General features: G+C 47.7%; 2 protein-coding genes across 4 annotated transcripts in view; one reads left to right on the top strand and one right to left on the bottom strand.

Moving 5' to 3' along the window:
• Positions 1-377: 377 nt before the first annotated feature.
• On the top strand, positions 378-15,038 carry ATP1B1 (ATPase Na+/K+ transporting subunit beta 1). Its single transcript, XM_058045492.1, has 6 exons — positions 378-652; positions 3,191-3,319; positions 10,110-10,265; positions 10,940-11,124; positions 12,959-13,039; positions 13,644-15,038. Exons 1-6 carry the CDS (start codon positions 553-555, stop codon positions 13,908-13,910), a joined length of 918 nt encoding a protein of 305 aa, XP_057901475.1. The 5' UTR covers positions 378-552; the 3' UTR covers positions 13,911-15,038.
• Positions 14,678-16,052, bottom strand: part of NME7 (NME/NM23 family member 7) — an 89,992-nt gene continuing 88,617 nt past the window's right edge. For all 3 annotated transcript variants that reach the window (XM_058045491.1, XM_058045490.1, XM_058045489.1), the window contains one exon: positions 14,678-15,114. In XM_058045491.1, coding sequence (XP_057901474.1) covers positions 15,082-15,114 — 33 coding nt within the window. In that variant the 3' untranslated portion in view covers positions 14,678-15,081. The remainder of the gene's footprint in view (positions 15,115-16,052) is intronic.

Here is a 16,052-nt window from a genome sequence, read left to right as displayed (position 1 = left end):
ACGTGCGCGGACCGGCGCGCGCACAGGTGTGCGGGTGCGCGCACACGCGCCCGCAGCTACAGCCAGGCAAGGGACGCGCGCCCCCGCGGTACCACGCACGCACCTGCCCGGCCCAGCAGGTCGGAGCTCCGGTGAGCGGCGGGCGGCCCGCGCCCACCCTTCCCCCCGGCGCCGGTGCCGGTGCCGGTGCCGGTGCCGCAGCCCCCCGCCCCCTCCGCGCCGCTCCCGCCGCCGGCGCGCCCCCACCGCGCCCCGCCCGCCCCGGGCCCCGCCCGCGGAGCGCTCGGCGGATCCGCATTGGCGGCGGCGCGGGCAGGGCGGAGCCCGCGGCGTATATGAAGGGGCGCTGCGCGGGGAGCGCGGCTGCTCCGCGCCCCGTGCCCTCCGCCGCGCTCCCCCTGCCGCTCCCGCGTCCCCCCGGCCGCCTCCCCCGCTCTGCCCCTTTGGGCCGGCGCCGCCGGGGCGGGCGCACCCATCCGCACCTTCCGGGGCCGCTCCGCCTGCTGAGGGCTGTAGGTCTCTGCGCGCCGCTCGCCCACCCCGCTGCTCGCTATGGCCCGCGGGAAGGCCAAGGACGGTGATGGCAACTGGAAGAAATTCATCTGGAACTCGGAGAAGAAGGAGCTGCTGGGCCGCACCGGGGGCAGCTGGTGTGAGTGCGGGGCCGGGGGGCGGCGTTGCGGCGGGCGCTGCAGCACGGCCCCGGCGCTCCGCCTCCGCCGGCTGCGGCGGGGCTGCGGCCGGGGCGGGGGGGGCTGGCAGCGGGGCGTCCCCCGGGGTGGGGGAGGCAGGGACGGGGTCCCCCTGCCCTCTCCCCTCGGTGTCCGCCGGGACCCCCGGGGGCGGCGAGCGCTGCCCCCCGAGTGCGGCTCCAGGTGGGTCCGGGGGTGAGGCGGGGTCGGGCCGACCTTGTCGAGGGCACCTCGTCCTTGGGTCTCCTTTATTTCCCCATGGCTGGCCCGGCCCGGGAGCATCGCCGTCGGGGGACCCTGACCTCCCAGCTCTCACCTGCCTTAGACCTTACAGAGGCTTTTTCTTTTTTCTGTTTTCTCTGGATAAATGAAACTAAGCGAGTTTTACTCCGCTGAGAAAGAGCAATTGACTTTTAATGTCTCCGCAAGAAGGAAATGGCTCTATGTGCATTCCTCATAAATGCTTGTCCTGTATTCATTGCGTTTAGCTTAAAGAGGCTTTTAATTTCTTTACGCTAATAGCAGCCTTCCAGTTGCTGCCAACCACAGCCGGTGTTGCCGCCCTTGTGATGTTGAATTCAGCTCCTGTTGTAATGGATCGGCTCGGAGGTGCCACGTCCAGAGCCGGCAGCTCTGGCAGGTGGACTAGAGCAGGCTTCTGCCGTATCTTTACGTGAGCAGAATGGGGTTGTGGGTGCGCATGGAGAGGTATTTTCTGCTTCTGAGGCACCAGGCAACTGCGCAGCGCTTTAAACGCGGAGGCCGAACCAGGTCCTTTCCCAGAGTGTCCGTACCTATCTGCCTAGGACTGATTTCCATTTGCTGACTTGATCTGCAGGCTGACGATTAGATTCTTCTGTTCTAAGCGTACCTGTTGCAAGAAGCTTTTTCCTTCAACCCCGTGGTGCTCAATTTCTAGACCCACTGTGTATTTTCTGAGACCTTGGAGTGGTTTTGACCTTTAAGGTGTCTTTGGCGTTTAGAGCATCCTGGCTGGCAACCTGATTAAATAAGCTACCTCCCAGCGTTTGCCTTTTGATGTTACAAAACTCAAAGGCATTAGGCTGCAGACAACAGCATTAGTGTTTGGTTTGTTACAACAGCACCTCCTATGACCGTGCTCTGGAAAAAATTTCCACACGTCCCTGACGTCACGGCCATTTGCTTTACGCTGCCTGGATACCAAAGAGTGCTTTAACTCCTGGAGCCCCACGTTACTGCACCCAGCTCTGCCCTCCAGCCCTGGCTACCTCTGGTGCACTCGAGGAAGACAAGAGGATGGAATGCCTTTCTGATAGTGTCCCTCAGCATCTGTTTCTCTGGGTGGCCCTCCTGTTTGCCCGTCTTTCATAGACTTAGAACAACCAGATGCCAGCTTTCATTGTGAGCCTTCTCTAATGATGTAGGTTTGGGGTTTTTTTTTGATGGAGCTGGGGAGTAAGGAGGAATATTTCCACCCACTACTTACTCCCCTTCTCTGGTATCTCATCACTTCAAGTCCTTCAGATAAACTACATCTGTTTTGTTTGCGATTAGATGAGGACAGTCTGAGGTATCAAGTAGGCTCACTCTCAAGTTGTCTTTGGCTTCTGCCTGTCCCTGCAGCCTGATGAGCAATACAGTTGCTTGGCATGGACTGGCCTACCCTTGTAGGTGGCCTGGTGGTGTGTAGTACAGCATGTTACCCTGCAGTTAATTTGTTCAGATAATCCTTGTAAACTGGTAACCGATACCCAGAGCTGGGCTGCAGCTCCGTTCTTCCCAGTCCCTCCTCAAGATGGTTCTAGATGACGCTCCTTTTAGACTGAAACTGCATTTAGTCTTTCATTGTTATATAATTCACTAATTAGTATGAGCAGTGCAAGAGTGTCTTTGTAGGTACACAAGCCTGGTAAATGTGCAGAATTTTGACACCTTAAGCATAATTTCCTACATTTGAGGTGGAGTACTGAAGTTAATTTGGCCTGAACTCTTTACCCATTGTCTTTTTTTTCGATGTGATGGCCTGAACTACTAGACAGATCAGGCTTTACAATGACTTGTAAACGTGAATGAAACACTTACTGGTACTGCTCCTGGAAATAGCTTTGAGCCCAGAGCTATGTGGAATGAGTATCCTTCAAGCACACCCATGCTTGCTGTGGGGCACTTGGATCACTGACCCTGGCAAGTGCAGGGGCCTGTGGTGGTGCTGGGTCAGCCAAGGGATCCTTGAAGGTGTGGGGGAACATGGTTTAGTCTTTATGTTTTATAAGCCCAAACCCTGATTCACAGATTCATTCAGGGGCTCATGTTTCCCCACCACCAAACAACTGGAGTGCCTTACATTTCCTGTCTGCATCAAGGCATAATCTCAATGTTAAATAGATGTCTTTGCAACATCTGAATTTTGTGTGCTGGGCACCTCCTTGCAAGTGGCAAAGGTTGGAAGTACTGTCCTGAAACATAACTGCCATGAGGGCTTGATTTAATTCCTCTTTATTTGCTTTCTCTTGCAGTTAAGATCCTCCTCTTCTATGTCATCTTCTACGGTTGCCTGGCAGGTATATTCATCGGGACCATCCAAGTGATGTTGCTCACTGTCAGTGAATTTGAGCCCAAATACCAGGATCGAGTGGCACCTCCAGGTAACTAAATAGGAGGCCCGTGTTTGACTTCATGCGAGCGTTCTGGGAAGGCGGGGTTGGTTACTCACCTCAAGAAGGAGGATGAAATAAGCGTGTTGTTGCTGCAACACATATTTGTAGGGGGTGGGTATGTTCTCAGCCTTCTGTGTTAACAGTACTGGGGCTTGAAGAAAATCCTGCTAGAATTAAAGGTTGCATCACAGGAGAACCATCTCCTCTCTGAGAGGAATTTAAACCTGCTTTGGTTTTCCCTTCCCCTAAGCTGAAGTGATGGGGTTAGGCTAAAAGGCTTCACTTTTGGAAACAGGCTATATGAGGAAGCTGAGTTCGGTTTTTCTTTCTTCAGAACCACTCTGTTCACATAGGTAAGTGAAGGGATAAAGATAAAATGTTGGCTCTGTCAGTGGAAGCGGCGTACCATACCAGTTCTGGGAGTGCTCATGGAATTGTTTTATCCAACACCACAGTACCCTGTGCTCTAGAAATGCTGTGGCACTCACTAGTGGGAATTGCAGCTGATTGGCGTGGGAGGTGAAGGGAGGGTTGGGTGGGTCTGGTAGCTGCTGATGTGTGACCTGTCCTCACAGACATAGAAATCTCTGCTCAAAATGATGCCTGAGCAGTGCCTGTGACCAGCTGGCCTTGGCTGGGGCAGCAGGAGCACGTGGCCCTTGCCGCAGGTGCGCGCTCCGCCTGCCCGGGCTGCGCTATCCGAGTCCCGCCGCAGCCGGCGGCTGGAGCGCAGGGGGAGCTGCGCCACTGCTGCCTTCCCACATTGCCAGTGACCTTGAGGCTGCCTGGCACTGGGCATCCTAACGATCCGGCTCCAGTTGCTCTGTGAAACAGTTCAGAAGCTTTTAATAACAGTGGTATTTAAGTGACAATTGTGACACTGATGGCTTGTAGCTACACGAGTTGGCCCTGATGCTGAGCTGTCTTGCAGCCCCACTGCCTGTAGTGCTGTGCTGTGAATCCCTGCCCTAAACACAGGGAATGTCACTGTCACCAAATGGTGCTACAGCTCAGCTAAGTTATCTTTTCCAGATCACTGAGTTTCTACCAACATGCTTTAAACACAGAATAGAGGCTGGAACTCCTGTGTTAGTGTGTTATACTTCTTCATGTGCCACCACCATGGCCGGGGCAAATGCTGACATAAGCACTGAAAGCAGCTCTTTTAATCTCTGCAGTGGGCCCTGACATTTGCAGGAAAGACTGTCAGTGATACTGCCCAGAGCCATTGGCTGCATCTGAAAAGCCAGCATGGCTAATGCTGGGGTAATTGTTACTCAGTAATGTGTTTTTCCCCTTCATGAAATAATTAGCAAAGGCACCCATGGATCTGAGGTCTCACCCAGATAGCCCTGCTGTTCAGCCAGATGTCACATAATTACCTGTTCTAGGTAAACTGATTGCTTTCTATGAAACAGCAGTTTATGATTCCAATTTCAAAGCAACTCTGGTAAGATTTTTGTGAAAGACTTCAGTCTGCAGAGGATTTTTATAAATATGTTAATTGCATAGTGCACCAGTTATTCTGGGGCTTTTTTTTTTTTTTTTTTTTGACAAAGAAAAGGAATTTAATTTCAAGACACTCTTATAGTGTGTACTGCAGAAATCAAAATGGAGGAACAATGACTAGTTTGTCAGGAATCTTTTGTAATGGGTATTGAAATCAAGAGGAACGAAATCCACCTCCTTGAATGTGTGGGACAGTGGGGAGCCAGTAAACAAGGGGTTTGAACCAAGCTGCAATGACATATGCATAAAACTTCAAAGAAATAATTAGCAAATAGAGCATGATCCTTTGCAGAGCATCACTTGACAGTACTTCCTACAGATGTGGACAAGCTGGTGTAGGGCATGGCGGAGGGTGGCACTTGGTATCCAGTACATTTCTTGTCCTGTAGCACAGCAGCCGCGAAACTGCAAGTCCAAAATTGCCCTTTAATGCAGGCTTTCAGAGACACTGACAGGGAGTGAGTGGCTGCACTGCTGTTTGGGGGGTCAGCAATCCCTGTGTTCTCTGGCTGTGCAGGATTCTCTCCAGTGCTGCAAGCACAGCTGCTGTTCTGTCAAGGAACACGTGTGGTGAGCACCAAACTTGAACTTTCTGTGGTCTGAGACACCTGCAAATGATGAGCTATATATAGTAGGATGTTGTGCAAATCTAATTCCTGGTTCTTGTGGGAAAACTTGTGAGCCAAGTAAATGTACTGGCAGCTTGATAAAGCCCTGGATTTTCTAGGGAGCCAGAAAAGCTGATTTTATTCTTGTTACAGTGTTCTGTCCTTCTTGGGCAAGTCACTGTTGTTGTCAGCTCAGAATGGTTTGAGAAAGGGAAAACTAACTTGCCTTCAGGATTTGCAAGAGAAAATGCTGTAGAGGCTGCTATAATATCATTCTTGTTCTGAAATACAACAGATTTCATAACAGCAGCAGAACCTACAGGGTGTTGTATTGAGTTATTGACATGGGTATAACATTGAAAGCCATAAAGTGCTATTTTTGTAGCCAAGTGTCATTAATATGGTAATTGGTTTCTGCATTGAACACAACAGGAATGTTATACAGGGCTTCAGGGCAAGCTGAGTATTGTACCTTTCCATTACACTATTTTTTTCTTTCTTTTGTCTTGTGGTGGGGGAAGGGACAGTGCAGTTCACCTGCCCATCAGCCCTGCCATTGTGACAGCCCCAGCTCCCGGTTTCACTTGTGCTGCAGGCTCCGACTCTGCTTTGAACACAGACGACTTGCCCTGCGGCTAGTGAAGGATGAGGATATTGCCTTTTGGGAAGCATCCCTAAAAAATAATGCTTCATTCTCCCCCTCCCCACTCCGATAAAATTGGGCTGTGTATCCTGCCATCTTGTGGTGTGCATCCCGTGGAACAGCATTCCCTCACAGGCGGGCTGAGGGGACAGAGCTCACGGCAGCCTGAGGCAGAGCTTTGGAAGTGGTGGCTGGAAGGAAGAGTCCCTGCTCCAGCCAGGGGATTTCAGGTGTTCCTGCTTTGCTCTGCTGGGCAGTGAGTGCATCATAGAAAGGCTGCTTTGGTGTGTTCCCCACTTGGCTGATTTAGCTTGGACAGCAGCAGCAAGGTGGCAGGGAGACTTCAAAGGAGAGTGTGCTGCCTCCGGGGAGGTTGCAGCTCTTTGCTTCTCTCATCTCAGCAGCACCTGTGCTTGGGAAAATCTCAGTCTCCAGGATGTTGCAGCCAAGCAGGTTTTGCTACATTTGCAGAAAACTCACACCTGTTTTTTGCACTTTGGGGGTGAGGTTGACTGTAAGCTTGGAAGGACATGGTTTGATATGGTGCCTTTTAAAATCTATACTCACATAGTGAGCTGGGGGAGGGTGTAGTGATCACTCAATTTGTTGTCTGTGTCACCTCTGGAGTTTTTATACCCATTTGGAACAAAGATTACATGGTACTTGGAAATGAGCACGGTGTGATGGAGCAAGAGTGGTTACTACGGCCTTATACAACTGTTCCTAATAATAAGCCTGACTTCCCACTTATAGTTTCTTCCTCTTTACCCTCAGGATACTTCTCCTGAAGTCTTGCTATTGCAGCTTAGAATGATAAAATCTATGTGGAAAACTGCTTTTAAATGAACTTGAATAAATAGAATTTTAATCTGCAGTGGCATTTTGGAAGTGGAACTGTAGCTGAAGAAAAGAACCCAAATGACTTTGCATGGGTTTCTTTTGGTGTTTGATGTCCTTGTATAGTCACAGCCAACAAAAGGTGGTGTCCATTACCAACTCAAGGCGTTGCTCATCATTTACGTGGACAGTGTCAGCCAAGTGAAGATGAGAGTCTCATTTCCTAACAAGGCACTCTGAAGTGCCAGTTGTGGCAATTTTCTAATTTGTCATTATTTTAGCATTGAGATACTTCATTCTTTCGTGTGGAAAGAACAGCATAACATGTGACACCATGGTGCATCTCTGTTGTAATAGCTTGAGATGCAGAGCTGTGTCATACAGATTATAGTCAGAGGATAGGGAGAGGGTTGTTAGACTTCTGGCTCTGAAAGCACCTGTGGGTTTGTTTCTTTTCCCCCATTGGGAAAAGGACTTGCTCATGAATGGCTTCCTCCTGTACATGCAGCCCCTAAAAGCTTCATTTATGCCAGCCACATGCTTCCTTGGGTGTAGCAATACATGCCAGGGAGTACTGCAAGGGCTCAAGTTTTAAGCGCTTTTTCTCGTCCTGCTTGCTTAAGTTGCCAGGTGGGGGTGAGAGAATATTCCAGAAATGTTAGTGTTCTGCAGAGGTTACCTTCTGCCATTGTACAAACATGCTTGGTTTTCCACACAAGATTGCTTAAGGTTTCAGTGATAGTGCTGCTCTGCCAATGCCACTGCAGCTTTTGGTTTGGCTATGGGATGTACAGAAGGAAATGATACAGGGCTTAGGGCTTTGCATCCAGTCAGTTGCAGGCATGTGAGAATGGAGGTAACACAGTTTTTTAATTAGGATAAAGGTATTTTTCATTACAAGTCTTTAATATTCATAAAGATTGTCTTTCTTACTTTGTAAGTGGGAAGATTGATCTCCACTTTGCTCCTATCCTAAACAAAGCAACCACTCGTGTGCCAAAGTCTGGTCTAGTCTGGTTCATCCATCCACCTGGAAATGCTGCCAGTCAGGCAGAAAACTTGGGCCACGGGCTACCTGGCAGGAACAGTGGTTCCTTTGTGCTGGCTGCTGGAACAGCTGCTGGATGTACTGCCTGGGCTTCACGGCAGTTGTGTGGAGATGTACAAGACAGGGATGCTTTGGGATGGCAGTCTGTTCTCCAGCCAAGTCACTTGTCTGATGGGCAGAGGGTTGGCTTTGGACTTCATCTATCAGTGGCCAGGGTCTCTTAAAGAGAGAGCAGGAATATTGCTGACCTTCACATCACCTTTGCCAGGCCTGTGTGGGTGCCCTATGTGTTACCTTGGCCAAGACAAGAAACAGATGGGGAGATCCTGAGCAAAACTGACGTCCCTTGCCTGACTGGAACTTAACAAGCCTGGCCATGTTTCCTTGATTTTTTTTTTTTCTTTTTTTGTATTTACACACTTGAATATGTATTTGAATATGGATGTATACACCTGTAACTTGAACTCTGGAAAAGATAGACCCAGGAGAGGACCTAAGGCCTGGCCTGCCTCTGCTGCAATTCCAGACAGCCACTTCAGGTGACTGAGTCTGTTCTTCCCAGCTGAGTGGTAACGTGAGAAGGGCTTGGCAGGATGGGTTTGAAGTCCCTTACTAAAATGGCAACTGGCATATTTTTTCTATATATAAACTGTTTGTGAAGCAAGAAGATGAGTAATTGCTCAAAAAAGGGCTGAAAGCCACTGACTTTGGAGGGTAGGATGTCATTCTGCTAGAGGAATAGAGAATTGCTGCTAAACTTGTAAACTCATCCTGGTCTGTTTGTAGCAGAGGGAATTTTGAGCAGTTAAAAGCTGCTTCAGGAATTAAACTTGAAACACCGGAGCTCCTTGCTGGACTTCTCTTTGGTGACCAGGAGCTGTGTTTAGGGGAACAAAGGTAATCTTTGTCCTAGGTTACAAATTCCAAGTTAGTGGGTAGTGGCAGGGGGGTGGGGGGAGTGGTCAGTTGGTCTGTGGAGGGACTGAGCAGAAGCACTCAAGTGGCTTTGGAAAAATTGCTGGAGTCACAAGCTCTTGTGGGTTGAGGCCAGCTGCCTAAGCTGCCTGAGTTTTGCACCAGAGGAGCTTATTGGCAACAGGCCTGTTCTGAAAGGTGTCAAAGCAAACGCTGCTCCCTTGCTCATTTTCTTTATCTTGCTAAAATGAAGAGGACAAACTGAACTGAAGTCAGGCTCTTAATAATTACAGTTGCTGCCACAAAAGCAGTATGAACTTGGTTCCTCTTACTTGAATTAAAGTGTTAGCCATGCAGTAATACTTTCAATTAAAATGTGACCTAAACATTGCATAGGAGCAACTATTTCCAAGTTCCACAACGAAGAGCAAAGGAAGACTGTGCTTTTCATTATCTGTAGGCATTTCTTATTTGTAGTCTCTTCTCCATGCATCATTATTATAGTTTAAATCTGAGCTGGTTTGCACATTCCAGAATCTGGAGAGTCTTTTAAACAATTCTTCTATTTGGTGGCATTTCCTACTCACCTTCTTGGTGAGGAACTGCTGATAAAATCATCTTCTGAGCTGTCTTACAGTCAGAAATACCCAATTAGGCAGTGAAAAGAGAGGAGGCAGTGCTCAGGCAGCTGAATTTACTAAGGGAGAAAATGTCTCCTGCCCTGCATCCACAGGGGAGACACACAAAGGCCACATGGATTCCAGCTGGCAGAGCGTGACCAGACTTGGGAAACCTCTTGTCTTTGTTGCAGGAGCTCACGAGTGTAGAGCTGTGCCGTATCCTAAACACAGAGTTTGCAGACACTGAAGGCAGCCTGTTAGGGATACTTATGTTCTGTGTCCTTCTGTCCTCGAGGAGGGGGCAGAAGAGAACAGTGGACCTGTGGTTGGTGTTTTTTTTTTTGAAGGAAGGCTAGACTTTGTAGCCTCACTTCTCCATTTTGTGATTTTTGTCTTTTTACCTGAAGCAAACACTGTGATTTAAGACTGTTGCTGGAAAGAGGAGAACCTCTCCTTCAGTGAGCTTAAGCTGCTTTGTCAAAGTTCTTAAGTCTGAAAAACAGAGATTATTATTAGGAGTTAAGTTCTTGGTATCACCTGGAGGCTGTACAGCTTTGAGGTGTACTTAATGTTTTCTCCCTGATTTTGCTTTTCTTAGGACTGACTCAAGTTCCCCAGGTTCAAAAGACAGAAATTTCCTTTACTGCCTCTGATCCCAGAAGTTATGAACCCTATGTGAGGAACCTGGATAATTTCTTAAGGGACTATAGTGATGAGCAACAAACTGAGAACATTGTGTTTCAGGACTGTGGAGGTAAGTCTTGATTGTTTCCTACAGCTGAGGACTGAATGATGGCTCTGTCAGGTCTACCAGAAGCTGAGGTTGAGCAGTGGTGGTCTTGGTTTTGAGCTGTTCCAGCAGCATGTGTGTTAACTGACTGCTCATTAATTTAATTTGGGCAGACCCCACTGGGCCATACTTAGCAGCTTACTGGAGGGTTGGGAACCCCCACGTTTCGCTTGGAGAACTCACTCTTCATCTGACTCTGAAGATGGCACTGACCTTGTTCTCTCTGAGAGCCACAGGGGTTTTACTGCTGACTTTGCTAAAGCTAGTGTTGGTCCTCTTTGTGCCATGCAGTCAGACATCTGGGAGGTGTTTACCCTTAATAGGTTATTTGTAATCATGTGAATGAGACTCTCACCTCATAATACACCTGTATCAAATCTGAGGGAAACCCACTTGTAAAAGCTGCCGAGAAAAAAATGGTCTCTGAGCCAGATGATTCTGGAAGAAATCTGTTATAAAACAAAGCTCCATAAAACTTGCTGGTCTGGGAGCAGCCCTGTGTTGGGGGGTGGCTGGGTGTCAGTCTGTGGAGCGCCTCAACTGCCCTGGTGAGGGAAATCCCACCTGCCCAGGGAAGTGTAAGGGACACACACAAGATGCCAATGCATGTGGTTGTTTTCCTTCCCCTGCTGTGACAGACACACCCACTGAATACAAAGAGAGAGGACCATATAATGATGCCCAGGGCCAGAAGAAAGTCTGCAAATTCAAACGTGAATGGCTGGACAACTGTTCTGGACTAAATGATCCCACCTATGGCTACAAGGATGGCAAACCATGCATCCTTGTCAAGCTCAACAGAATCATTGGCTTCAAACCTCAGGCAAGTATCTTTCTTCCCTTCTTAGCAGATGCTACCGATCAGGAGGAAGGGTTGGCTGCATATTTGCTGTGCCTGTTTTTTGGTCTCTGGAAAGAGATACTCTTGCTGCAGAGGATAAACTGTGATACATTTGACTAATTTGCTTCAAAAATTCTTTTACTTGGAAAGCAGTGAAAGGTGTGCACTGCAAGTTGGTAACAAGTAGCACTGAACCTCACAGTGCAACCTCCTGGTTATTTATCTGGTAATTTCTGAGTCTGCTATTGGAGTTGCCATAAAGGGGCATTTTCTTCAAATGATAAATTCCAATTTAAATTCCTGTATGCTTCCAAGGCTCCATCCCAGACCCAACACTGTCTAGTAACATTAGTATATTTCATCATGCCCTGACCCACTCAATTCTTTTCCTCAGGCAGTGCAGTCTTGTCTGCCTTGCCATAACTGCTTAATTAATTTATGAAATGCTAATATTAAATACTAGAATGAAACACAGGCTCGAAAGAGTAAACTACATTTGAAAGTTAGGCACAGCTGCAAGAAAGGTGAGGAGGTCTTTAGTTAATTTATTGTAGTTTTCCAGAGGCTTGGCTTTGCCCTTCACCCGAAGGGAAGTCTGCAGTAATGCTGAAGGGTGTTAATCTGGGTATTCATGGCTTTTCCTTCTGGTTTTTTTTTTCCCCAGTGCATTAAAATGCTAAAAATTTCTTTTAAGAATTCAGTGGCAAAACATGTGCTGTTGAATAAGGTGGTGTGCAAAACCTGCCACTCTGTCTTTTGGATGGAGAACAGTGCAAATGGCGTTCTAGGCCACCTTCACTCCCATCTGTCACGGCACTTGAGGATAGGAATTGGTGCTGTCTAACGAGTCCTGAAGAATGTTTTCCTTCAAAGAGAGCTTGTCCTGTGCTACAAAAATGGACAAACTTTTGGTTTATCTGATTTGTGGTGGAAACATTTTAGCAGAATATACTGTGGTGGCTGTAGGGTGACATGAGATGTGTGTGTTTGATGTCTGGGAAAGAGAAGGGTTTGGTGTGTTCCTCTCTTTTTTTGCAGTGGAGCTCTGGAGACCTCCAAGACTGCATTAGACAGCAGGGTCTGGTCACGGAATGACTTTGCAGATTTCATTTAGAAACAACGCATCCAAGGCAGAATTTATTTGTGGTTCCACACTCCAGCAGAGACCCCATAGTTCTTGCATTGGGAAAAATGTTTGTAGAGCAGATCTGAAACTGCAGTGTTGTCAAACAATGCTGCTGCACTTTAAAAGACCAAAGACCAGCTGGGTCAGTGGTTGGACTATGAGAGTTGGCACTCGCACCTTTCTCTGATATACCCAGAGCTTTTGTCCTTCCTTGTTGGTGGTGAAATTCAGCAGTGTCAGGGTGAGACTGCCACACTTTGTTCTTTCCTGTGCATTTCCAGTCCTGATTACACGCACCTGGCAGGCAGGTGGCAAATCCTGCACCAGTGCAATCCTGCCACTGCCTGAGCTTGCAAAAACAAGCTCTGCTAGCTATAGACACTGCTATGAAACACTTTCCCCAGGGGCACCATGGAACTAAACCCAGCCTGACCTGCTTGTATCCACAGCAGGTGAAGCTGTAAGAACAGCTAGCAGTTCTGCTTGGGTCAAGTTCCCCTGCTTCCAGTTATGCCACACTACTTGTCTGTCCCAAGAACCACTGAGAGCTGTTGCCTCAGAACTGTGCTTATTAGAGATTCCAGTTAACGGTGTGTGTTCAGTACTGTTGATCTTTGTTGCTGCAAAGGTGCTCCAGTCTGCAGAGGAGTGTCCAGCGTGTAATATCCCCTTGTTCTGGATTTCTTCTAGGCTCCAGCCAATGAAAGCCTCCCTCCTGAGATTATGGCAAAATACAACCCAAATCTCATCCCTGTCCACTGTGTTGCCAAGGTGAGTTGGAAATGTAACAGAGCAGAGTTGGGAAGCTGCAGGGGATGACTAAGCCTTTGTCCAAGTGTAGTTATCTCCTTGCCAGCCATTCCATAGACTAATGGAGTGGTTCTTACTTGGGATAACAGTAGTTTCTCAAAGCCCTGCCCTGCTGATGGATGAGTTAGTGCTACCTCCACAGACTGGGGTAAAAGCAGGGCAAGATAGTTAAAGGTATCTTCAAAAGTAGCCATTTGGCTTCCAAGTGCTGTGCTGGAGCAAAAAAATAAGGCCTTCATGGAAGATATTTCATACTAGGCATGTGCAAAGCAGCTGAGAAACAGCAAAGTTTCTGTAGCCAAGGCCTGTGCAATTGTACCATAGGATGCCCTGGTGGTTTCTAACTGTGTAAGTGGCTGAGGCTTTAAATTAGGCAAAGCCCTTTTCCTGGCTGATGTGCGCTGACATGTCCTGTAGACCACTGGTGGCTCTTGTCACAGTGGGAACCAGCACTGACCAAACGGGAGGTCACAGTCTTGCTGACAATCAGCTGCTGACACAGCTGAGGGCTGCCGAAGTTTGGGTGGTTGTCTGTCATTGCCTGTGCCTCCTCTTCCCCCTGCAGCGAGAGGAAGATGCAGACAAGATCGGCACGGTGGAGTACTTCGGGATGGGCGGCTATCCCGGCTTCGGGCTGCAGTACTACCCCTACTACGGGAAGCTGCTGCAGCCGCGCTACCTGCAGCCGCTGGTGGCCGTGCAGTTCACCAACCTGACCTACGACGTGGAGGTGCGCGTGGAGTGCAGGGCCTACGGGCAGAACATCGTCTACAGCGACAAGGACCGCTTCCAGGGACGCTTTGATATTAAATTCGACATAAAAAGCAGCTGATCGTAAGCACAACTCTCTTCTTCCCCCCTCCTCCTTCTCCTAGCCATTTAAAAAGGTTAAAAAAAAAAAAAAGAACAAAAAAGAAAACCTACTAGTCTTGAACAAACTGTCATACGTATGGGACCTACACGTAATCTATATGCTTTACACTAGCTTTCTGCATTTACTAGGTTAGAATGTAAACAAAGTGTAGCAATAGCGACAAATATTTATTCTACTGTAAATGACAAAAGAAAACAAAATTGAGCCTTGGGACATGCCCATTTTTACTGTAAATTATGATTCCATAACTGACTTGTAGTAAGCAGTGTTTCTGGCCCCTAAGTATTGCTGCCTTGTGTATTTTATTTAGTGTACAGTACTATAGGTGCATACTCTGGTCATTTTTCAAGCCATGTATTGTATCTGTTTTCTACTTCTTGTGAGCAAAGACTTTTGCTGTCCAAGGTGTAAATACTCAATGGGACTAGAACTGGCATGAAACCTCATTATTTTGTTCCTTTTCAAAGAAAGGCCCACCTGTGAGATGATATTTAACAGCACTCCATAAGGCTTCTGGCTTTTTTGTGATGTTAGGGTATTTTATTTGGAGGGGTGGCAGGGAAACTAACTTAAGTGAAGTCAAAGAGAATAGGTGATTGTGTACTGTGCTTTGTAGTGAATGCTGTCTCTCTCTCCACCTCTTCCCTTATCCTCCAGTATGTTGTGTGAGAGACTGGGTCAGGCTATCACTCTCCTCAGTGATAGGCATAACTCTGCTTTGTATATTTTCTTTTCTCTTTTTTTTTTTCCTGCTGAAGGCATCGCACACTGTGGTGCTAATGTCTTTATTGAATGTTTTAGCCATTTTCATGGTGGAAGAATTTTATATTTATGCAGTTGTACAATTTTATTTTTTCTGCAAGAAAGTGTAATGTATGAAATAAACCAAAGTCACATGTTTGAAAATAAATCTTTATTTTAAACTTTATAAAAGCAATGCAGTACCCCATAGAATGATGTTAAATGTTGTCTAAAGTGCAAAACTCTATGTTCTAACATGTAATAATAGCCAGGAGTACAGTGCTCTTGTTGATCTTGTATTTCAGTCAGGTTGAAACATTGGACAAATAAATGAATGAACACACAGTTCTGTGTGCGTGTCTGTTGCAGTGGGTAAGGATGGAGCCTGTTAGTTGTCCAGAATCTTGAAGAAGTACTGCACCTATTTCAAACAGAAAATGGATCATTATCATTCCCAGACAGTCTCAGCACACGGGAGTTGAAATGATTGAAACATTTGAAACATTGAACTGTTACACATCAGTGCTGGGGTCTGTTCATTACTTCTTTTCCCTCCCCCTACCCCGCATGAGACACTGCTGTGAACACCTGCCTGTGCTGGTCAGGATCCCCACAAGTCTCTTCCCACTTACTGCACACTCTCCACCTCTGGAGGCACAGGCTCTGTGTTCCAGATAAAACTGTCCATCCTCAGTGCAGGTTAAAGCTTCCAGCAGCCAGAAGGGAGGCTGCATCCTGAAGCCACAAGAGTTTCAGGGCAGCCACTTGCTCTGTGTTACTGCTGAGCCAGTGGCCAGGGCTGAGGGTAGGCTCTGCCTGCTGGGGCTGCTCAGAGATGACAAAATGTGGCAGCTGGCTCTGTGCAGGAGTCAGGCTCACTATGCGCTGCATGACGCAGATTACCAGGGAGAATGGCTCCATGTAAAGTGACACAACAGGACTATCCTAAAGCAAGTGGCCTGATAAAGACTTCCTAAGTGGAACACACAATCCTGGAGCAGCAAGATTCTGAACTCTTTGCCATTTGCTAGAGGGAAAAGTGTGGTTACAGTATGCTGTGGTGGTTAGTGCACCCATTTAGCTGTTCCATGTTGTTCCCAAGGAGCAGGTGCCAGCAGAAATTGCACCTTCATATCTTTCTTTTGCTGCTGTATGTTTAGAGCAACGATTTAAAAAGCTGTGCTGAGAGCCCTAAAATACTCCCTAGTGGAAACTCCACCTGCAAAAAACTGCAGGAAAGCTGAGGCATTTTGGCTCCCAGCAATTGATGGGTTCCTACTGCTACCATTTTGGGTGGGCATGTTGTTGCATGGCTCAAGGTTTGGTAGGATCAACTGCCCCTACAATTCAGTTCCTGGG

This window comes from Melospiza georgiana, chromosome 2 (genome assembly GCF_028018845.1).
Source record: "Melospiza georgiana isolate bMelGeo1 chromosome 2, bMelGeo1.pri, whole genome shotgun sequence".
In the NCBI taxonomy this organism is placed as follows: domain Eukaryota; kingdom Metazoa; phylum Chordata; class Aves; order Passeriformes; family Passerellidae; genus Melospiza; species Melospiza georgiana.
This window is presented reverse-complemented; position numbering and strand designations above follow the sequence as displayed.